The 24,664-nt window shown below is 32.8% G+C and overlaps 2 protein-coding genes across 4 annotated transcripts in view; one reads left to right on the top strand and one right to left on the bottom strand.

Annotated features, from left to right (window-relative positions):
• Positions 1–14,019, top strand: part of LOC108903196 (moesin/ezrin/radixin homolog 1) — a 76,402-nt gene extending 62,383 nt beyond the window's left edge. For both annotated transcript variants that reach the window (XM_018705287.1, XM_018705286.2), the window contains 6 exons: positions 1,446–1,720; positions 5,940–6,170; positions 6,231–6,568; positions 6,657–6,901; positions 7,899–8,156; positions 12,402–14,019. In XM_018705287.1, coding sequence (XP_018560803.1) covers positions 1,446–1,720; positions 5,940–6,170; positions 6,231–6,568; positions 6,657–6,901; positions 7,899–8,156; positions 12,402–12,566 — 1,512 coding nt within the window. In that variant the 3' untranslated portion in view covers positions 12,567–14,019. The remainder of the gene's footprint in view (positions 1–1,445; positions 1,721–5,939; positions 6,171–6,230; positions 6,569–6,656; positions 6,902–7,898; positions 8,157–12,401) is intronic.
• A 6,632-nt stretch (positions 14,020–20,651) lies between these two features.
• LOC108903194 (CCR4-NOT transcription complex subunit 6-like) overlaps positions 20,652–24,664 on the bottom strand; it is a 340,221-nt gene continuing 336,208 nt past the window's right edge. For both annotated transcript variants that reach the window (XM_018705283.1, XM_018705284.2), the window contains exon 9: positions 20,652–22,999. In XM_018705283.1, coding sequence (XP_018560799.1) covers positions 22,996–22,999 — 4 coding nt within the window. In that variant the 3' untranslated portion in view covers positions 20,652–22,995. The remainder of the gene's footprint in view (positions 23,000–24,664) is intronic.

The following is a 24,664-nucleotide window of genomic DNA, read 5'->3' as shown; positions in this document are numbered from 1 at the left end:
CTCAATCATCCTCACTCTCGCTCTGCCAAGAAATTCCAATGACCACTGACCTTTCTTGATTTTTCTTTCATTAAGCTTTTCGGTTTTCTACCGAAAATGCACTAAACGGATATTGAAAGTACTTGTAGTTAGCTATAAAAACATATTTTTTTCTCTCAACTTCGCTATTACGTGACCTATAAATTATTATTAACTTTACGCTTCTATATCAGAATCTACACATTACAATGCTGTCGTATTTGGCTAAAAAGCACGGGGTTACGACGTAGTTTTTATGTGTGCAAGATTTTGTCGATTGCAGATATTTTTATTATTGATCATTGTTTATTATGACAAGTATCTCTAAAAAATTGTGTGCCCTTTCTAAACCTTAATTTAAACCCACGGTAAACGATAAACTTTCTGAAATTTTCTTAATTAACAGTAGTTGTCAATCGAAAACCACGCTATAGATCGTTGCAAAATTTTTAGGGTAGAATTGACATATGTTTTACTTTGTTCACAAAGTTTCATCAATATTTATAAATATTTACTTATTTTAAAAATTGGTCTAAATACATATGATCTACTATTTCTCGCCCATTGTTAATGCAAATTCAACCTTTTTTTGATTCGCAATTATTGAAACTTTATAAAAAACATCAAATAAACAAAAAATAAAGAAAGACTTTTTTTATTTAGGGCTTACTTTCAATGTTACAGGGAAAAATATGTCGAAAAACGGGTTATTTTCCTTCTTGTATGTTTGCTGTTCCCCTGATTTAGCAATGGTTTTTAGAAATAGGCAAACTCGGATTCTTATTCTACATAATATTTGAAATTTTTCTGTACAACAAAATAGATGAGTTCAAACACAAACGCCAAAGTCTACTTTTACTTCTCTAGCGCCTGGACTAAATATATAAATAAAATGTGCAATGTTTAGCTACATATTTCACTGTTATTTATTATATAGGTACTGTAGTTGTTAAATTTCTATACATTGAAGTCATATTCGTTGGTAAAATACGTGAATAATATAAATACATTGCATTATTGTAGGCGTATATAAAAATTTCCTTTGTTTTTTATCTTAACAATTTATTTATTTACTTTACATACGCGTAGGAATTGTAAATATTGAGAATGTACTCGAGTTCAATTTGTAAACCGCTAAAGAATTTGTTTATAAAGTAATAGGAATTTGAAAAAAATACATACTAAAGCAGGAATAAATTTAAAGAAATAATGCAAGAAATCTAGCCGTTACTGTAATAAATTTAAACAATGTCAGTAATATTTTAATTAATTTCAAGTACATAATCACAAATACCCACCATGTGTTTTTAGAAGTCCTCAAGGGTATGTTCTTGGTCCTTTACCTTTCTCTGTTTTTATCAGTGATCCGAGAATAAACTTTAAATATTGATCAGATGGATTGTATTCTAAAGTGGCGCTTTTTGCAGGTTATGAGCCAAGACGTCAAGAAAGAGAATCCCCTCCAGTTCAAATTCCGCGCCAAATTCTACCCCGAAGACGTCGCCGAAGAACTCATCCAGGATATTACCTTGAGGCTGTTCTATCTCCAAGTAAAGAACGCCATCTTGTCGGACGAAATATACTGTCCTCCCGAAACTTCCGTCCTACTGGCGTCGTATGCGGTGCAAGCCAGACATGGCGACTATCAAAAAGGGATGCACAATGCTGGGTTCTTGGCCAACGATAGGCTGCTTCCCCAGAGGTGAGTAAAGATACGTGGTGATTTGTTTGGATCCGTCCAAAAATAAATTCAGGAAAATAATGGGATATATTTCAATAATCTACTATATAACAAAAAAAAAAAGGAAAAACTTTGTGAGTTGCATCATAACATTGTAATTTAATGTCTGTCACATGACATAATATGTTCCCTGTCACGAGTTCTTTTGGGCATTTTGTAAAATTACACCACGAATTTGCGCTAAATGTAATTACTTTGTCGCAATATTCTTCAGGAGTAAAAGTTACCATTGTTACACTTTTGCATCACGTTTTTTTAACGTGTTCGTAGTTGTTAGCGGAGTTATTGATCTAAACTAATTATCCAGGACACAATTGACGATTGATTTTATTTTCTTTCTCAATTTCTCACTGATTACTCATCATTAACAGATCAGATCCCGTATAAACCATATTTGTATCATTATAAAACATTTTGAATAAGATCTGTTGCTTCTTTTCCGTTTCTACTTTTATAAATCAGATGACAACATTTTTAAGAGTTGTCGCAGTGGCTAGGGTCGGTCCTGATTTGAACGCAATAAATCCGCGTCAAATCTTTTTTTTTTATGTATTCGTTAGGTGTTATCGGGGAGGGGTATTAGCATTGTTTGTTTTATCAACCTCGTGTTTGCCAATTTTATTGCCGTGGATTATGCTTACCGAATTAAATTGGCTTCCATATTTTAAATATTTTATTAGAAATTCTAGGCTAAGCTAATTTATATTCATTCAGCAATAACAGTGCAGGTATAAGAGTTACAGAAAAGCGATTTCCTTTTAAAATTCCTTTAGAAAAATTGGAGAAAGCGTAAACATTCACATATGTTTTTGATTTACTGTAGCGGCTATACTTTTGGATAAATTTTAACTTTCGTAATTTTCTTCTAGCAATACTACTGCATCTTTGCATTCTGCATGTTCTTTGAGCAGGAGGTATGCAAAGCGTTTGGTTGGCTTTTTTTTTGTTAGTTTGTTCCTTGACTGACTTTAATCTTGAACGATTTATGAGCCGGCTAAGTTACTAAGAACACTGTTCTAAAAAAATGTTCATCGTAATGTTTGACTTAATTATTAAAAATCTACTAATAACCGTGATGTCATGTTTATGCAGTAAATATAGAATACTATGGTGTTGTTATTTTTAGCGCACAAGCATGTTCACTTGTATATTCACATGACTCTCATTTGTGTGTTTACAGCTTCCTATATTTTGATAAATGAAAGAAAGGCGTTTTTTCTTTTTATTTACTGTGGATTTCCTATAAATCACTAAAATTGTTAGGAAATAAATAAAATCAGTAGCTTGCATTTAACATATATGTATGCTGGTTTGTGTGTTAGTTGTCTTAATTTTGTGAAGCGGTTTTGAAATGTTTATTAAAAATATCCTTTAATCTAAAATTAATTTAGCAACACTAAGACGTTAAAATGGTAGATGATTTTTCTTCTATGGGTCACGGGCTTATTGTCTTTTGTTTTCGAAATACAGGATGTTGAAAATATTTCTTTTAAATCAATCCAGGATATGTATACTAATGTGGAAAACTGGGAAAACCTGGAATGATCAGGGAATTTCAAGAATCTGGAATATCAGTTACTGAAAACCGAAACTTGGAAAAAATTTGGATTTTTTCTACATCTGCATTTTTTATTTAAATTATTCATTTTTTTTCGAAATATGTACCTTTAAAATAGTGCCATTTTCTCCTCAACTCAAAATCCCCCATTATATCTAGATTGCCCTTATTTGGTATTCAGACGAGTAAAATTTATTAGATTTTCTTTAAATCAAATAAAAATGTTTTGCATTTGGGGAAAACCAAGATGCAAACTTTATAATCGATACAGAATTTTTGAAATAATCGTACTTCGTTAAATATTAAGTGAGAGATACGGATAAAAAATTGGAAAAATCAAAAATGTTTCAAATCTTTCTGGAAAACCTGAAAATATCAACAAATATTTTGGTCAAAATTTAGGCAATCAACGGTCATATACAGGGTGTAGGAAGTTTAACTGTCATTACTTCAGCATGAGATAGAGTAACTATAATTGAACAAAAAAGTATATTTCAGGGGAGTAAGATTAACAGTTTTCAAAATACAGCGAGTATTAATATTGGGGAGTTTCATCACAACGTGACAACAGCGCTTAACATAACGCTACACAGCTGATGCACACCATGTGTGCACGCGGCAGACTTGTCCTATGGAAAAAATGTAAACAACTATTATTGTGAAACATTTAGTATATTTCAAGACAATTGTTTTCCAGTTTTTAAATAAATAAAATAAAATGTATCGATCTATAGATCTGTAGTACGAAGATAGTGTTGTACTTAAATTTTAGCTCGAATTTTAGTAATTATAAATCCCTTAAAGCAGGAACTTAACTTTTAATCAAATTATTAATATGAAAAAATGTGTAATTAAAATACCCAAAGATTCACGTAGTCCAAATAATCATACGTATTAAAAATAATTTAAGGACCTACCAAAAAGCAAAATTCAGTAATTTTTAAACGCACAAGTACAAAACAAACTACAACATAATATGCCCAAAATATCCACCACCATTTTCGATGCACTCACGACACCTTCGAATCCAATTTTCGCGCACTCGCTGGAAAACACTTCAAGAAAAGGAAATAGTGGTACGCAAAAAAAACACTCCGACACGGTCCAATTCCAGATACCAACACCAACTGAATTGCGTATTGCTGGACAGTGTTAACACATTGCTCGATATGAAATTTATCGAATTTTTTAATTTAGGCAGCTGCTGCCCCCCTCCCCCCTAGAAATTCGAAAAAAGTACAAAAATTTTCTGAAGCTAAAAAAATTTAATAAAATATTTTATTTACTTGAACTTTAATTTTGAAAATTAATACACTACTTTAATTTTTTTTATACAATTATAATAAATTGGTATAAATATTTGTTGACAAAAAAATTTAAAAATATAAAATTTTATGTTAAAAAGTAATACATTTCCATATTTTAAAAATTTAGCTCTGGAATTTTAAATTAAGAAAATAAATACCTTATTTGTTGCCTTAAAATTAAATTCATTTTTGTGAGTGCTAGAAACTTCAATGTTAGTTTTCCATACTCTTGTAGAGATTACTAGCTATGATCTTTCTGATACATTTAATTATTTAAAAAGAACTTTTTTCAGTTTTTGTTTTCTGAATTTTTTGACTGTAAAATCAATGAAAGTGTACCATTTTTGAGAAAATTGCTATTGACTTGTGCCATGTTCATCAGCTTTTATCCTTAAGGGCGCCGTATTCTTTAAATAGTGTTTTCCACAAAGACACATGATTTCAAACATTTATTAACTGAATAATCTAAAGCTTATCAAATAATAGGAATGTTATGTCATGCCACCTGAGTATTTTCAAAGATGCCGCAGTAAAACGAATAAATAGGTGTAAAAAACGATCAAACCATCAAGGTTTTAAGTACTGAAATCTACGAAAGTACTAGCTTTTTTATATATAACTCCACATGTAAATATTCTTATAACATTTACTTGCTTAGTCCTACATATAAAATTGTTTACTTTTATTTATAAGTACGTGAAAATAATTCTTAAAATGTGGGGTTAGGATAACAGCAAACGCATGTTTTACAAACGCTTTTTTTAGTTATTATTTTATTTGAGTAAATCTAAATAGTAACAATGAATAAACAGAACATCAAGGATTTTATTTTTGTGCTTACTTTTGTTCTACACGTTTTACTTTTCAAGATACCTAAAAACGCCAGAAATTTGACTATTTCTCGGCCAGAGATATGGCCACCTTAAACATAATTTTTTTATCACGTTTACTAAATACTTGAAAACTAACAACATTCTCAGAATTTAATTGCCAATTTGAGGGAAATAAAATTACTTTGCAAACAAACTTATTGGTCACGTGACTTGTAATCATTTGTGAAGGTTCTGAATCTTGAATCTCAGAAACAAAAGACAATAGTCCCATAGTCCATAGGAAAAAATTGTTTTATGGTCAGCTATTCCGCCTACCTTTGAATATATGGAACACCCAATATAATTTACAAACAACAACAACACTGTCTCTATCTCTATTTGGAACACTTGTTGAAAATGGGAACTAAATAAAAAGAATGTCTACTCCACAAATACAATAAATAATAATTTTTTTGTGCGACTTATTTAGTTGGTCTTTTCAGAGTTATGGATCAACACAAGATGTCCAAAGAGGAGTGGGAGAACAGCATAATGACGTGGTGGAAGGAACACAGGGGGATGCTCCGCGAGGACGCCATGATGGAGTACTTAAAGATCGCCCAGGACCTCGAGATGTACGGCGTGAACTACTTCGAAATCCGCAACAAGAAAGGTACTGAGCTGTACCTCGGCGTCGACGCCCTGGGACTCAATATTTATGAAAAAGACGACCAGTAAGTTTGAAAGAAATCTTCCAAAATTTTCCCTGAAACGGTGTTTTTTTTTTTGTACAGGCTAACCCCGAAAATCGGTTTCCCGTGGTCCGAGATCCGAAACATCTCCTTCAACGACCGCAAATTCATCATCAAACCGATCGACAAGAAAGCGCCTGACTTTGTGTTCTTCGCGCCACGCGTCCGGATCAACAAGAGAATCCTCGCGCTCTGCATGGGCAACCACGAGTTGTACATGCGGCGTAGGAAGCCGGACACCATCGACGTTCAGCAGATGAAGGCCCAAGCCAGGGAGGAGAAACTGGCCAAGCAACAGCAGAGGGAGAAGCTGCAGTTCGAGATCGCAGCTCGCGAGAGGGCCGAGAAGAAGCAGCAGGAGTACGAGGACAGGATTAAAGGTACGATATAATTCTGTCAAATTTTGACCTTCGCGGAAAGTATTTCTTCGTGGAAAAAATTCAATTTAAACGTTTAAAATCGTTGCAGCCATGCAGGAGGAGATGGAGAGAAGCCAGGCGAACCTGCAAGAGGCGCAGGAGATGATCAGAAGGCTGGAGGAGCAACTCAAACAGCTCCAGGCCGCCAAGGAGGAGCTGGAGAAGAGGCAGAACGAATTACAGGCCATGATGGAGCGCCTGGAGGAAAGCAAAAACATGGAGGCTGCCGAACGTCAGAAACTGGAGGACGAGATCAGGGCCAAGCAGATGGAGGTGCAACGCATCCAGGAAGAGGTAGGAAAAATTTAGAATTGTTAAAAAAATTGTTTCTGTACCATTAAATTTGCAAAATTCATATTATTATGATTAATATTGTGAATTGTTACGTTTGATACTAAAATATACAATTTTTTCATTTTCAGTCATTTTCAACTAATATTCGTCATTTAAATTCATCGTCCACGACTGATATCGTATGTCGTAGATTTCTTGTGCGTTTTATCGAGTTTGACATCTAAGAGAGAAATTTAATTTCAATGAAATCGTTTGAAATAAAACAATAGACAAAAATGGAATTTATGAAATAAACGTACAAAAAAATAAATACGATCAAAATGAATGAAAAAAATTACTACTTTCCAAAAAATTTCTCCCTTAAAAGTGGATTTTCTGATTTTTGTTTTGTGTTTTTATCTCTAATTTTTCTCTACGTTGTTTTTAATATGCCGGAAATTTGTCCATTTCAATTAAATTGATCAATTAAAAAGGAAAATATCCCAGTCTGCCTAATTTGGCTTGTGAAATAAAGTAAAAAATTTTGTGCCGGTAAGTTCAAAATTAAAAAATAAACAAGGAAAAAGAATTTATAAAATAAACAGAAACTTAAAAAAATGTTACATTATAAATCGGTATATTTTAAGATCCTCTACACGTGCCTGCTCTGTATCGGTGGAGTTATGTAACACCCTGTATCTTAATATCTTTGGTTGGATTTTTAGTAATTTAATTTATAAAAAAAAGATTTGTACAAAAATATAAATTGACCTAAAACAGAAAAAAAATAATACGAAAATTTAACCTTGTACAAATTTTTTCGTTATTCACTAAATCCTAAAATCTCTCTTATTTGTTCTGCGTTTTTATTTTTACCTAACTTTTTTTGCTACATATTTGACATTAATAGTATTTTGAGTCGTATTCCTGAATTAGTTGTGAAAATAGTTGAATTTTCATTTGCACTACAGGTACTTGCCAATATGCACATCTAATATCGATGCACCATATTTTACAGGTCGAGGCCAAGGATAACGAGACTAAGCGGCTCCAGGATGAGGTCGAGGCGGCCCGCCGCAAGGAGGAGGAGCTCAAACAGCAGCAGATCGCCAACGCCACCAAGGGGCACCTGGAGGAGAACGACCACAATGAGGACGACGAGCTGGTGAACGGCGACGTCAGCAAGGATCTTAGCACTGACGAGAACATCGTGGATCCCATCGAGGACAGACGTACCCTCGCTGAGCGCAACGAGCGTCTGCAGGATCAGCTCCAGGTAGGTCAAACTGTCAAATAAGTTAAGAAAAAATGAGCCTTTCAAATTTTGCTGGTAATGTCGACATTAGAAAAAAGTGTTTTCTTGCGCATCTAGAATTGCACGAACAGTTTTTCTCGTAAAACGTCCGATATAGAAAAAAAGTGAAATGAGAGAAAAAAAATTAGAACGGTTATATAAAATTATTGTCGTAACACTGTAACATGGAAGAAATTGTTGAAAAAATTAATACATAACCTCAATTTTGTACTAGAATCTGTCAGTTCATTGGCGTGAACAATAAAATTACACGGATACATTTTTGTTACTTCTATCACAGATATACATACAGATATATATTACAGATCTAAAAACGGGCATGTAGCTTTTTAATGCGAAACTATAAACTAAAATAAATGTAAATTATGAATTTTCGGCCTTTCTCATTATGTCGAATTAATTGGGCGTTTGTTTTTTGCCCGCCTAACACCCTGTTGCCGTACCACAATGGCTGGATTGATATTATGTAGTTCACCTAAACCAAGTCGGTGCCATTGAGGTTCACGAACTAAACACAGTGCTTTAAAAAAAAAGTAGAAAATACTTTTTATTAAAAACTTGAAATAATTTAAAAAACAATTGTTATCTCTTAGATTAATATTTATATTTATTTTTTATGTATATAAAGCGGCAAAAACACAAATATTTTTTAATGTTCAGTATTTCGACATGTAACATGCACGTATAACCTAGTTCGGCGCTGCCCGGTGATGGCTTAGACGAGGATTTAAGAACGGTTTAAATATCAAGTCTGCTATTTATTTCATTTAAAATAATAATTTCATTAATATTCTGCTATTGTTAAAACAGCGAATTACAAGTGCATTTTATACGGGGTGTTCCAAAAAGATCCGATAACTTTTCAGGATGAAATCCTATTAAAAAAAGTTTAAGGAAAAAGTTGTAGGATAAAAAGAAAACCAAAACAAATACAGAAGAAAATTATAAAAATAAACATTTTGAGACATTTTTTAAAAAATATGCACAAAAAAACCAAAACATGTTTTTCATTGTGGTGAAGAAAATGATAATTTGTATCAATTCAATGCATGTAAATTTCTCGCAGTTCTAATTTAGTTTACCACAGTTGTTCATCAGGGCACTATCGTGTCGCCAATATTGTGCAAAGGAACAACTACTCAACTATTCAATAATTTTGAATAATAATAAACGATCCTGCTGCTTTTTCCAAATTTGGTGTAATAATCTAATCTCTAAGGTATCAGTCGAGTGAAGAGCTAAGGATTAATAACGTTAAAAATATCATCGTTTTCCTATTGTAGGGTCCAATTTGTTGCGGACTGTGCAAAAAAAGGAAAAAATTGCACGAGGTATTTAATTGATTGTTCGTGTTGATTAAAATAACTCCGTGTCGTAGTACTATTAATAATTATACACTGCACACCATATTTTTTTTGTTGTTACTTGTTTTTAGTCCTTGGCTTTTCTGCATGTTATGTTCATTAACGGCAAAGGCTGCATTTCTCTGCATATTTCAAATCTAACAAGTCTAAAAAACAAAACAAAAACTTAATGTTTTCAATAGTCACATTAATTTCTTACCAACGCTCCTTAGTTACTTTGGGGGATGTCCGCTAGTGAGGCTGGTGAATGTTCAGTATAAATATTTGCTAAATTGGTCAATTAAAATTATTTGTGAGTAGTCATATCGATTATTCAGGCCCTCTATTTCAGGTCTACTTTAGCTCGGACGAATATTTGTGTATTCTATAAATATTCGTTAGTGAATGCATGAGTGTGCATACATACTGCTTAAAACCTGATAAAACAATATTAGAGAAATTATTGGGATCCTTTAATATATGTTGATTTAACAACATAAAATGGAAAACATGCCTGTTCAGCTAAATATTTATATAATCACCAAGGAACACGAATTTTTCTTGTGTTCATGCATTCAATTGCCTGAACGTTCAATGAAACACACAACTCAGAAGTTGAGGATTTTGGTGATTTAAAAAAAGTCAAAAATGAACACTAAATTTGTTTGATATATTCATTAAGTTGATCGAATATTGAATATTCATTCATAAAAAATGTTATTGTTTAGTGAGGTATGAACATTCAATATTTGGTCACCTTTATCCAAGTGTTGATAAAAATATTTGTAAACATTCCTGTTTATTCAAACAAGTCGAATATTTGACCGAATATTGAATATTCATTCACAAACAACGCTATTGTGGAATGAGGTATGAACATTTAATATTTGGTCACTGTTATCCAAATGTAGATAAAAATATTTGTAAATATTTCTGTTTATTCAAACAAGTCGAATATTTACCCGAATATTGAATATTCATTCACAAACAATGCTATTGTGGAATGAGGTATGAACATTTAATATTTGGTCACTGTTATCCATATGTAGATAAAAATATTTGTAAATATTTCTGTTTATTCAAACAAGTCGAATATTTACCCGAATATTGAATATTCATTCACAAACAATGCTATTGTGGAATGAGGTATGAACATTTAATATTTGGTCACTGTTATCCATATGTAGATAAAAATATTTGTAAATATTTCTGTTTATTCAAACAAGTCGAATATTTACCCGAATATTGAATATTCATTCATAAACAATGCTATTGTGGACTGAAGTATGAACATTCAATATTTGGTCACCTTTATCCAAGTGTTGATAAAAATATTCAAGAACATATCTGTTTATTCAAACAAGTCGAATATTTGACCAAATATTGAATATTCATTCACAAACAACGCTTTTGTGGAATGAGGTATGAACATTTAATATTTGGTCACTGTTATCCAATTGTAGATAAAAATATTTGTAAACATTTCTGTTTATTCAAACAAGTCGAATATTTACCTGAATATTGAATATTCATTCACAAACAATGCTATTGTGGACTGAAGTATGAACATTCAATATTTGGTCACCTTTATCCAAGTGTTGATAAATGTTGAAAAATATTCATTAACATTTCTGTTTATTCAAACATATCGAATATTTGCTGGAATATTGAATATTCATACACGAACAATGCAAGTGTGGAGCTGAGTTTGTGTAGATTTACTAATTTGAAGCCTTTACTGAATATTTGCGAACAAACACAATTTGTATTTTATTTATACATGCATTAAATTGACTGAATATTAAATATTGTAGATACAAGTGTGGAGCTGAAATTTACTAAATATTTGCCAATGATCACAATTTTTTTATTTTACTTATGCATGTATTGAATGGACTGAATATTAAATATTGATTCACGAACAATGCTACTGTGAACATTCAAAATTCGGTCACCTTTACCAAAATATTGATAAAAAAAATTTATGAATATAGGTGTTTATCCCAAAGGTGTTGAATACTTGTATCTCAACAATGCAAGCGTAGTGCTGAGATTTGTACTTGTTTTATACTTACCAACTTAAGTAAACAAGATTTACTGGAAATTTGGCAACAAATACAAAATTCTGTATTCATATGTGCATTAATTTGACTGAATATTGAATATTCATCCACAAACTATCTAGTATGGATGAGGTATTAGTAATAATAAATACTGTCACTTTTATCTGAGCACGGATAAAAAAAATTATATTTGTAAAATAATATTCTTGAGTATGTAAATAAATGTAACTCCAGCATTACATTTATGTTGTTCATGTATTCAGTATTATCGGATATGGATAAAAAATTTGTATTCTTTGGCAATTAGCCAATCAACACATCAAAGTACTTAAATAATTATTCTGACACTGAAATAATAGAATTCACAATTATTCGTCTACATAGGCGTGGAGCGGAAATTAAAGGGTTTGAGTTATAGTTCGTTTTTTAAAGATGTTGGACGATATATAAAGACAGATTGATATTAATATTTGAACATTCACTAGCGAGTATTATAGAATTCAGGAATATTCGTCTAACAAATGTAGAACCAGAGTTGCAGCAATTAGTTCTGAATAATTCATGTGTGAATTTAAGCATTTAAAAAAAAGTTACAAAAAAAAAATTGAATGAAAGAAGTTAACCTCTTTCAATAGAAACGGTATTATTGCATATAAATATCAACAGAGGGTCAGAATACACGAATTAACAGTGTTTGCATGAGATTTCTTAATACACTCAATTTTTGTCGACACGTTAATTGATTTTGTGTCTTTTCAATTGCGAAATCGAACGCCGCTGACTTATTATCTCTCTTCCAGGCCTTGAAGAAGGATTTGGCCCAGTCCCGCGACGAGACCAAGGAAACGGCCATGGATAAGATCCACAGGGAGAACGTCCGCCAGGGGAGGGACAAGTACAAGACCCTCCGCGAGATCCGCAAGGGCAACACCAAACGTCGCGTGGACCAATTCGAGAACATGTAAACCGTGTCAATTATCTTTGTCAAATCATAATTGTAATCGTTAGCGATTCGATTGTCCCGCCGCGGTGCCGCCGAGTAACGGCGGTGCCGCGCAGCGCTAAGTCCAGTCGGCAGGGGGTATCCGTCGAAAAATTGGCGGGTCCTATAAAGTTTTCTTTGTTTTTTTTTGCAGCCGAAGCTTGTTTTCTTAGGTTTTTTTTAGCGGTTTCTCGAGGGGTAAGTCCTGACGATTGGACGGAAATAACCTCTAAATGCTCAATATGAGAAATTCATATCCATTAAAATTTAACTTTTGGTTCTTACTTAAGCGTTAAGTATTAATTTTCGGGCGACGAGGTGCTGAGCTTTCTCGCTCGTTTAAGTGGCCTTAGAATTTATTTGGCTTTGTTAGTTTATGGCTTTTTATATATGTATTTTTTAACTTGTTATAAATTTGTTTCCTTGTTAGTTTTTATTGTGATACTATGCAATTGAAAAGCTAACGCCTCAGATCTGTCGGTTATGAAATACTTTGTTTTTTTTTTATCGATCTTGAATTCAGTTTGTTTTTAACAAGAACGCATTCCAATTACTGGTTAGTTTTCCGTTTCGATTGTAGTGCCATTTGGTTAACGGGCTATATAGAAAAATTCGTTAAGGTAGTACTCTCAAAATTACGTTTATTATAATTATTTATTAAAGTATCAACGATACATAATCGCAATAAGGTGAATATTTTATTTTTTACACTGCTCCCTCAGAACACGGCCTGGTGCTTCCTGTAACTCGGTTTTTGTACGCAAACGTCGGATTTTGAATTTTTTCCATTTGTTCCATTTTAAACATCTCGTTAACTGGAAAGCGACTAACGTTTGTGCAGAAAGACTATTTCATGTGTAAATAACGGTTCAACAAGTTTTTTATTCAAAGTTACGAAGACGCCACCATTATTTTTCTAAAAATTCCTTAAATTTCACGTCCGTTTCTTTGTAACTTTGAAGGTTGTGTATATAAAAATCTATACCATGTTGCCTTTTTTTAGAGTAGGTAATTTTGGATGATATTTTACACGTAGTATTTGTAATTTTTAATTATATAAACTATACAATAACGTCTTGGTTAAGGATTCCATTTTTTTTGCAAATGGCGAGCGAACAGCGATTTTTGCCTTGAACGATGATTCTTTATTAATTTTAACCAAACAGCGGTATTTTTTCTCGAGGAGTTGCATTTATTTGAAATTTGAAATGTAATCGAAGTTTTAAGGTCGCGAAAGCTTTTTTACAGTTTTTTATACTCTTGGGGTGTTTCATTTTTGTCGGCTTGATTCGAGCCGAGTAATTTGCCCGCAGCATATTTATCCTTTGACCATTTGTATATTCTACTTAAACTACTCCTATATTTCTCTAATATCGTATTCTAAGTAGTTATCAGTTATGTACTGTTAGGGTAATTAATAAATATTATTTGGAACACGTTTCCGTTTTATTTTTAGACCCGACCAATTAAAGAACGACCCGCAATGCAATTAGGTAAACCAATTACCTAGTACATTTATCAAAAAAACAATGTAACGGTATAAAAATTTTTTTTAAATATCTTGCTACTTGCCGTTTCCACTAGTCCACACCACAGTGAGGCCAGAAATTCTGTTTGTTGGAGCGTCACACTTGCCTAGAATATGCTACAGTTCCCCCTCCACATGAGGCAGTTAAAATAACGTGATTTGCGAGGGAACTGAGGCCGGCTCAAAGCTTCTTATAGTTTCAGTTTGCGGTTAATGTATGCGTCGCATAGTACGCGGGTAGTCTGTGATGTTAGTGTGAGGGATGGTGCAAAGGTTTTAAGGATAAGGAGAGGATAAGGCAGGTATTAATTTAAAGTAAATAAAAAACAACTTCCTTTCAACAAAAAAAGTAAGACAAAATTTAAGATAATTTAGAAGATACTAACTGGAAAGGTACGCAAGTCCGCTGACGCGGACTTCGCGGCTCGAGTGCGTTCTCTGTGGGTTGGTAAATAATATATAACATTCTTCAAAAACAAAAGAGAAAATGCCACCTGCCTGCGATTCAAACCCCGGACCTTCGGCTTCGCAGTTGCGAGTTTACGAAATGACTTACGGCGATCTAACACTGGATGGGGCCTGCACAGGCTATTGGAAACTTTGGGTCTCCGTGAATGTAAACAGAAAATTGAAAATATCAAGTTTTATTGTCAAAGTAGCCTCTCTAAAAGATCGGAACCGGTGCCTGACGACAGTTTGTCAAATAACGACTCAACCGTGGCCCAATCGACCGGGAAAACACGTCAAATGAGAAAATTTATTTTGACATCTTCAAAATCTCCATCTCTGTTTCTCGCACTAAAAAAAGTCAATTTTCGGCGAGGACTCTTTTTAAAGTGGAAATTTCACATAGAAGAATAGATCGCGTTCAGAATACAACGTTGGGGAAGAAGGAAGGACCGAGGGGCCCTGAATGTTTATTACAAATCTATCCAAACGTTTTTGAAAATCGAATTTAATATTTCGAACAGAGATGAACAATTTCGTAATCTGGAAGTTCAAAAAAACAATAGAAATATTATTTATACCCTTGTATAACTTAAAATGGTATTTTCGGAAACATACATATTGTTTTGCTCAGTTTTTCCTGCGACAAGTGTCTCGATAGAAAGGAGCTTTTTGTGTCCTAAGCGCATTGAGACAGAAATACAATGAAAGAGTGCTTAAACAACTTATCAGTGATGACGACAGCAAAAGAATTATTGCAAAGTCTTAGTGCCGATCCTCAGTTAAAGACATTATAAGTGAATTTGCAAATTTAAAAGACGGAAAAATAAACCTGTTTTATAAAAACATTCACTATGTTTTTAAAATATTTTGTTAAAAGTGGAGGCAAATGTAAAGCTGGCGGCGTAGTTTTATATAGTGTGTCCACGGATTGAGTGCACACTGGGTGTAAATGACAAAAATTTTTTGGGTTGAAATTTGAACTGGGCTTCATCTCTGCTTGGCCTTAAACTAAGAAGTTGAAAAATTAGTCCAATTAATGTACAGGGTGTTTTTACGATGAATTTTCAGAAATTGTCAATTGTCAAGAGTTGTCGAGAATCAATTGTTAAGAATGTTCCTGAGATCTAAAAGTTATGGCAGATTGTCAATTTTCAATTTGATAAGCCATTTTTGTTTTTTTTTTCTTTACTTTCAAAGAGACGGACGCCCATCACATTCAACGTGAATCATTCAAGAATGGCTAGACGGTCAATTTTCTGCGCGGTGGAGTGGACGAAATGGCCCTATTTCTTGGCCTCCTAGAAGTCCTGATTTAACTCTAATAGACTTTTATTTATGGGGCTATCTCAAGAAAAAAGTCTATGGGTCCCCATTTAATAACGATTTATTTAAATTGAAACGAGAAATAAAAAATACAAATAATGCCATAGCTTTTAATTCTCAACAACTTTTCTAAGTAAATATTTTTGATATTTTTCAAAACAAAGGTACTTTACTCTTGACAATTTCTGAAAATTCATCATAAAAACACCCTGTACATTAATTAATGGAACAAATTTTTTCAATTTCCTAGTTTAAGGCCCAGAAGCTAAAATTTCAACTTGAAAAATTTTTGTCATTTACACCCCATGTGCACTCAGTCTGTGGACACACTGTATGTATAAGTTGGCTGGCTATGAAAATTTGTTTTCATATTTTTTCAAATTTTTTAATATTCTTAAACCAAGTAGGAACATTTTTTTCATTATTAGGTAAATACAGGGTGATTCACAATTTATCCAAAAAAAATTTGGGAATAGATGCAGCATGAGAAATGGAATGAATATTGTAAAAAAAATTTTGTAAAATCCTTATAGTTTCCGAGAAAAAAAAAAAAAGTTATAGTACATTCAACCACTACATAGCTGGACAACTGTAGTCTCTAGCGTCATTCGCCACGTGGCCTCAGCGACTCCGAATACTGAATTCGGATTTTGCAATCATCGTTGCAATATTTACTTGCTATCTGTGGCGTTTACAACAGGTTTTTAGTAGTTAGTGTCAAAAATGGGTAGTTTGTGTCAAAAATGGTTTGCGTGTACTCGGAGTTGATGGATATCGTTTTAATTTATGGTGAAGCATTTGTGTTATGGTGAAACAAGACAACATTGGTGGATAAAATATTGAACAATCGTTGTAACATCGGCTATGTCAAATGATTTTATTATTTAAAAACACAAATTAATTTTATTAATTAATAAAGGCAAAAGCAGTTGAATTTGCCGATATACAATAGGTGCGATAAAATTCTATTTACATATTTCTTGCGAAAGTTTTTGTCCGTTTTTATCACACCGCCATGCCGGTCGCATTGTGCTAGGTCAGGATTTACAGTGGACCAGTTTCTAGTGCCGTGTAGAAGTGTTCGAAAATGATTTAAAAAATCATTTTCGAACTGCCCTTTTTGATTTTTTCTTTACAAAATTGTATTTGTAAGGATCCCCTGTACATCCAGAATTTTTTTTTTTTGGATAAGTTCTCAATCACCCTGTATATCAATTTTTTTTCTGTTACTTAATTTTATTATAAATAAAATTTTTAATGTTCTGATATTAATAATATAATAACAATATAATTTGGCTATTAAGTGAAGACCTCGGTAATAAAAAATGAGGGAAATTTATGTCTATTTATTGAGAGCGGATTAATAAAATAACCAAATAGTTATTTAAATTTTTTATAAAATTTGAATGAAAATCCTGCGCGTGAACATCAGTTTTTGTAAATGCAACTAAGAATTTCCAGATGCATTTAGTCGTTTGACCTTGAAAAATTTAAAAATTTTTGACCGGCGCTTTTTTTTTCTTGACTATCTAGTAAATAAGCCACGGGTCTCACCTGTTCACAATATCACGAGCCGCCACTGATTAAAACTACCATTGTCGGTATAGTCTAAGGGATTTTTTTGGAACGTCAAGTGTTTTGAGAAAAATTGATGGAAAGTCCATGAAAATTCCGGAAAACTCTTAAAAATTTAAATTTTGATGTAAAGGCAAATCCGCAGGTATTTCGGCCCACTGAACAACCTGGGATCATTGGTATTTCACTATTTTATGTATCTACTTTCGATTTAGAGAAAAACTGGAAAATCTGGAAAAAGTATGAGATAGAGTGTAATTTCCAGAAATTTATCAAAAATTAAATTTTCGATTAAGGGCCAAATCGCAGATAGCTCGTCCCGTTGGTCAATCTTAATATGAATAGTTTTTGTCGAAGTGAGGAAAATTGAAAGGTCTTGATAACTCTGAGAACCAAACAGGAATTAACTTCAATGATTAAGAACAATTTTTGGGATCGTTTAATATAAAATTTTTTTAGATTTTCCTAGGTTTTAATAAAAATTTAAGATCTTAAATTAAAATTAATTTTTTCGCGCCATCTAGTGGTGAAGAACCCAATTAATTTAACGGGGAAATCAGACACGTTGCAGATACCTACCTTCTAAAGTCATTCCCTATAATTTACTAAAGTATAGATGGCAGCGTATGTAAAATTATAACATTCGAACTAATTTATATTTAAAATTAGAACTACTAACCCAACATATCACTTCATTGGTTGTTGGGTCAAGTGGGAGTGGTCACGTAAATTCTTTTATAAACAAGTTCTATAGGGATAGAGTCGTGACCTTGAGTCAGTCAAAACTATTAAAATGAGAATGTGTTTCTGTTCTATGGATGTAGGGTACGGCGGGATTTTTAAAATTGTTTCCAGTTGGAAATAAAACTAAAAAAAAGTGTTCGGTACCATTTATTTGAAATAATCTCAAGGGTAAAATGATTACCACCGTCAAATGGTCCAATTTCATTTATTTCATTCTATTTTACATAAATATTTGTTAAAGAACACCTAATATTAACTTAAAATTACAAAAAAAAAAACCATTGTCCAATACCGTAAGCACTACTGAAGAACATTAAAAATTAATAGTATAAAATTTGAGATCTCTGTTAAATCATGATGTAATTATGAAATTTCATAAATTTTATTAAGTACCTAACGTGATAAACCAAAAACAGGGTTACAATGCAAATCGTTGTTACAGAAATAACACATGCACGGGGAGGGGGGGGGTGTGAATCACTTCATTTCGACATCGAAAAGCGGAGGGTTTTTTAGGCCTTCAAAACCAATATACAGAGTGCAGTTAAAATTAATCCTCCTTGTGTCTGCCGTCGCTCAACCACTTGTTTAATTATTAAAAAATAACGCTCTCTCGGGTTAATTTTAACGTGACTTTGTATAGTGAAAAATAGCTAAACAATTATCTCTACTACAATTAAGCCTACGAAATTAATTCCATCGGAGGGAAATAAATCACTCTAAAAGCGAAGATCGAATTGACTTTAAACTCAACTATTCGTACACCCACAAAATAAATAACTTTTGATTCAATCTGTTACACAATATTTCCTGAAAAAAAAAAGAAGAATTTTCGATACACTGGAGTCATACAACGATTTTTCGGCTGGACAACAACCCAAGTCGAGTCGTATGACGCAAGCATAAAAAATTCTTCTGATACAAATCGGTTGAAGCTCTTACTGAGGTTGCCGTTTGAGAATTAAAGCTACGAAAGTTGAAACAGTCGAAACGCGATGTTCTGTAAACAAAATTATTAACGACAATTTAAAAATATTACAGTTAATGGCCGTGCGTAAACATATGAAAGAAACCAAAGAAAGTACATTCGTCTAAGCAAATTACGAGGCGATGTTTTATTTTCGTTAGCGCTTTCTTTAGACAACTGAAAAATTGAAGAAGAGATAAAAACGACTTTTTAAAACGGGTAAGAGAAAAATTTTGTAAAATCTAGACGTACGTTTGGAAAACAATAAATAGTTGGTATAAATAAAACGAGTTTAAAAATTATATACAAAAATTTGTGTATAAGGACTAGAATGATCGTCTTTTAATAGGCCGGACGCTATTTCAAATTGATTTTGTTAAAATGACATATTAATCGTAGTGTGTTCAGGAATATTCATTTTTTTTTCGGCAAGGACTGCTCGATGAGATCGACCTCATCCTAAATTTCGTTTCTCCCCTAATTCCATGGCTTGCTGTGTTCAAAAAATTACGCCAAAAATTTACAATCTGATTTAACAAATTGCTCCTACCTCCACTTGGTATAAAAATTACATTTAGATCGATCATAAAGGGTGTTCATTTTAGTATGTACAATTTTGAAAATTGCAATATTCGTCATAATGAGACATTTTCGGGTTAGAGTTTGTAACAAACGGTAGAATTTATACAGATAGATCAAAAGATTGGGTCAATTACAGAAATTCAAAGTTTTAGACGCAGCGCGCAAAGGCACTGTTGTGGTGACAAACACGAACAATCAATAATTATGAGGCAAAAATATTGACAAATACGTTAAACAAATTATTTCGTTAAAAATTATGTGATAATTTTTCTTTATTTGACACAGTAATTTTTTTTACGTAATATTCAGTCTTTTTTTATTTTCTTTCTATTTGTAATACTTTTTTTAAGGAAGTTAAAAGAGCTCTATAGTAAATAGGCGACCAGCAATACATTTTTATAGATTTTATTACACAGTTTGTCTAAATATGGATTAATGCACAAACAACAGACTTTCCTCCATTCTAACACATATTTTCTATAAAATGGAGTTAGTTTTAAACTCGCACAACTTTTTGGTGTAAAGAAATTTGTAATTTACTTATTCAAAAGCGGCAAATTACAAATTTCTTTACAACAAAAAGTAATTTGAGTTTCAAATCAACTCCATTTTATAGAAACTATGCATTAGAATGGAGGAAAGTCTGTTATTTGAGCATTAATTCATATTTAGACAAATGCACAAATAACAGACTTTCCTCCATTTTGACGCAGATTTTCTATAAAATGGACTTGATTTGAAACTTAAATTACTTCTTGGTATATAGAAATTTGTAAGTTACTTATTCGAAAGCAGCAAATTACAAATTTCCTTACACCAAAAAGTAATTTAAGTTTCAAACTAACTACATTTTATAGAAAACCTGCGATAGAACGGAGGAAAGTCTGTTATTTGTGCATTGATTCATATTTAGACAAATTGCGTAATAAAATCTATAAAAATGTATTGCGTGTGTCCATCTGAAAGAAATTATGCCTAATCCGATATTCTAATTTTTATGGAAGTTTTTCAACACAGTACGCCATGAAGACAGGTTAGAAACAAAGAAATGTGTATGAAAATCAACCCATCGGTTTCAAAATATGAAGACGGTGATGATCGAAATGAAACACACTGTACAGGGTGAGCCAAATTAGACAAATTTGCGGGGGTTCTCCCGTCTCTCGACGTGACAGAAAATAAATATTTTAAATACCAAGATTTTTGAAAAAAGAGGAATTTCCAATACAATGCATTTTCCTATTTTGGCCGTTTTCTTCGATGCTCAGTGACTTTTTTTTCCATAGAAATATTAGGTTTTTTTAGAGGTTTTTTAGTTTTTTGCGATATTTTACTCATTTTTCACATATTTTTATAGTTTTATTAAAATTTCAAATCTGCATAAAATTCCCTTTCAAGTGATGACAAAAATGTCAAAAATCATTTGAAAGGAAACTTTATGCTTAAAAAATCGTAAAATATTCATTTTCAATTACAAAAAAATTCAATTAGTGGAAAGCATCGCGTACGCCGCCGGATTTTGCAAACAAAACTGTGGAAAAAAACCTCTTCGTAAAAATCTAATACAAAACCAACCAAAATTGGGAAACGCCCTGTATCTCTGAAACAAATCAAGATATCGAGGTGCGGTTTTCGCAAATCAACGTTCCCCAAAAATCGAGCCGGTGACATTCAAATTACTTTTTTCGTATCTTTTCGGGAAATAGGAGAAACCTCTCTCAAAAATGTCGAATTTGGTCCACTCCGTACAAAGGAAACATCGAAATATTTTTCCGAAAAGTTCTCATTTTTTTTATGCTTCTGCTAAATACTAAAAATCGTTTGACCTCGGATTTAACCTGCATTTGTCGTATCCCTGAACACACCGCATCAGTCATTGCTAAGTCGCCGTCAGTCGATTAAAAGATGCTAAGTTCGAAAAATTAAAAAAATAAAAGATCGCCTATTTACAATTTGATAAAAAAAAAGGTTCCGCAGTTATTGCACTAAAAATTGCCTCGTCTACTCCCATTTATCCCTATTTGTACCTCTGTGTATAATATTGCATATTATTAAGATAACTACCGGATACGATAACACGGCCGCGGATTTCTCCTAGCACTCACTATTTATCTTAAAAGGTAAAAAATTGTTTATTTTTTTGTATTTTATTTTGAAAAGAGAATTTCTTGTTGTATAAAAATAATATAGTACATTTTTTAGAAACAGTTCTCGAAAAGCGTTTTTTTTTCCTATTCATTATTGTTTCCGTGTATTGAGAAAAAGCAAGCACGTAACGGATCACAACAAAAAAAAAATGTATCAACATCGATGCGCCCTACTAAAAATTAACGCGTACATAATAAATAAATCGAACGCCCGACGGCCGCGACCGGCCAGGGTTCCCCGATCACAAAAATTATCACTTGAAGGAAGAGGGGGAAACACTGAAAACAACATAAAATTACAGTAAACGGAAACCGCGCCCGGTCGAGGCCGCCGACGTCTCGTCACCAGATAAAAAACGGACACAAAAGGTAAAAAGTGTACTTCTCAGTACTCTACATAAAATTAAATACATACTGTCGTAACGTTATATATTATACTTACTATTTAGACGAAAAATTTACATGATCCTCAGACTTTTGAAGTATATTTGTTTAAAATGCGCGCAGATTTCTCACGTGCGGTCCCACCACCGTGAAATATACCTCGATCTATGTCGATTCCCGCGTCAAACGTTATTTACAAAATATAAATTTTTATATTACAATCCAGTAAAAATGATAGTAACGCGTGTAATATCTAACGTGCGGTGTATAACCTCCCAAATAAAACGGAAAAAAAAAGTAAGAAGCCAATGAACGGGCCTGGAGGCGATCCCGCGCGTCGCGCGCGCAAGAAAAATAAAAAATAACGCGAAAATCACAGCAATCTCAATTACAATGAATACAAAAAATAAATGACGGCGCGTCGCGCGGGATCGCGACCGGCGAGCGTGTGCGCGTTTGTTTTTGATTTCCGGTCGGATGTGAGACGCCACCACAAAAACTCTATCTTTAGTAAAAAGGTAGATTTGAACTTATTCAAGAAATGTATGGGTTTGCTTTATTTTTGGTTTATAGGACGATGCCGTCAGGTACTACTTCCGAAACATTTTTTCCGAAACGAAGTTGTCTGTGGCTTGACGACCTTGTGTCTTCTGATATACAGGTACAGCAAATGCGAAGGCGACAATGGCTATGTTCTATGCTCTGCGTGTTGCTACCTGCGAAAAGAAAACAGCATTCGTTAGTTGCAGATCGTCAAAAATATGCAACCCAAAACATTCCCAATTCTAAATAAAATCATCATTTATCTGACAGAACTTTTAGGCCAACCAACAGAGATTTTTTGACACACTTAAACATTACAGCAAGTTTCATGTATTACCATTTAAAAAATAGTAAATGAAAACCCAAGTCATTCCCCAGATGTCGTGAACAATTTTTTTTTTAAACAATAAAAACTGCAAAAATTGAAATTTTTTTGGTTTTTCTATAAAATCTCGAAAAATAATGATGGAATCGTCTTACTTTCAATAGGACTTTTGTAGAGAATAAAAAAACCTATAAAATGTTTTTTTTGTGCGTATCGGTTCATTTTTTTACAGAGAAAATCCGGAAAATCCTCTAAAATAGATCTTTCTTCAAAAATTCATAACCGTCAAATTTCAAGCTGGAAAAACAATCTTGCGGGAAATGACAGATAATAATCTGTAGTTTAATCGTGCGCAAGATGACCCGATGCATAGTTTTTGCACAATTGCATTATAAACAAATTCGGAACTTTTTTTTGCACAGCGTGGTGATTTAATAAAAATGGTCCGATTTAAATTCTGAACATGGCATCTGAAATTTTTATATCTGGGATTTTTGCAAGTGATGGGATATATGCTAAAAATGACTGAAAGTTGCTCGAAGCAATCGAAAGTACGTTCGACTTTTTTTTCCAGTTTTTTTTTTTTGTATTTTTTTCTGTAGCATTGAATGGTGTAATCACTTTTTAACAAATTATCAACAATTACTAAAAAATTCATTGTTGCAAGTCATTTTAATTTTTTTTTGCATTATTGAGCATGTTTTTGAACTGTGATAACAGATTTTTTATTTCATCAAATAGTAATTCAAAACGAAAAAAATGATCACCGACAGAATGCTACGATCATTTTTCTAAGTAGAATTATTCTTTGAAAAAAAAGTGTTTTAGCCCCCGGAAAAAATTAACATCTCGGAAACTTCTTGATTTTTTTTATCTAAAACTATTTGTGGTTATTTAAGACACAGAAAGGTATATTTTCACCAAGTTTCGTCAAAATTAAATTATTTTTGCGGAAATGAGAAATAAAAAACGAAAAATCAGAAAAAAACTGTTTTTCACATTTTTCTCGGAAATTTTGAGGTTATCTTAAAAAGTGATCTCTATAAAATTTGTAGATTTTTGCATGATCTACAACTATCATATTGGATACTTTTTAGTTTGCCATCAATTTTTGCTAGAAATCCCAATGATACAATTTTTCACAACTTTTCAACCCCCCAAATCAACCCTCCGCCACCCCCGCTCACGCATTAATTTTTTTTTCGTTTATTATAAGCCTCTTTACCATTTCAACTAATAAAAGTCGAGGTAACAATTTTCTTTTTTTTTTTGCCCTCTAAATGAGATATTTTGATCGGTCTACCAAACAATTCGACACTAAGGAGGAACTTCTACAGAGAATCCCGTTTCATTGTGATGTGATAAAGAACAATGCTGGGTTATTGTGGCGGGTACAGCAGTCCCCGATTGGTCGTGCCCGCAAGTGTATCAGACTTCACGGAGCCCTTGTCAAACCCCCTTATGAAGTTTTTCAATAATTTCGTTAAGGCGCCTCCTGGGACACCACTGCGTT

This window comes from Anoplophora glabripennis, unplaced genomic scaffold, assembly GCF_000390285.2.
Source record: "Anoplophora glabripennis isolate ALB-LARVAE unplaced genomic scaffold, Agla_2.0 scaffold105, whole genome shotgun sequence".
NCBI lineage: Eukaryota > Metazoa > Arthropoda > Insecta > Coleoptera > Cerambycidae > Anoplophora > Anoplophora glabripennis.
This window is presented reverse-complemented; position numbering and strand designations above follow the sequence as displayed.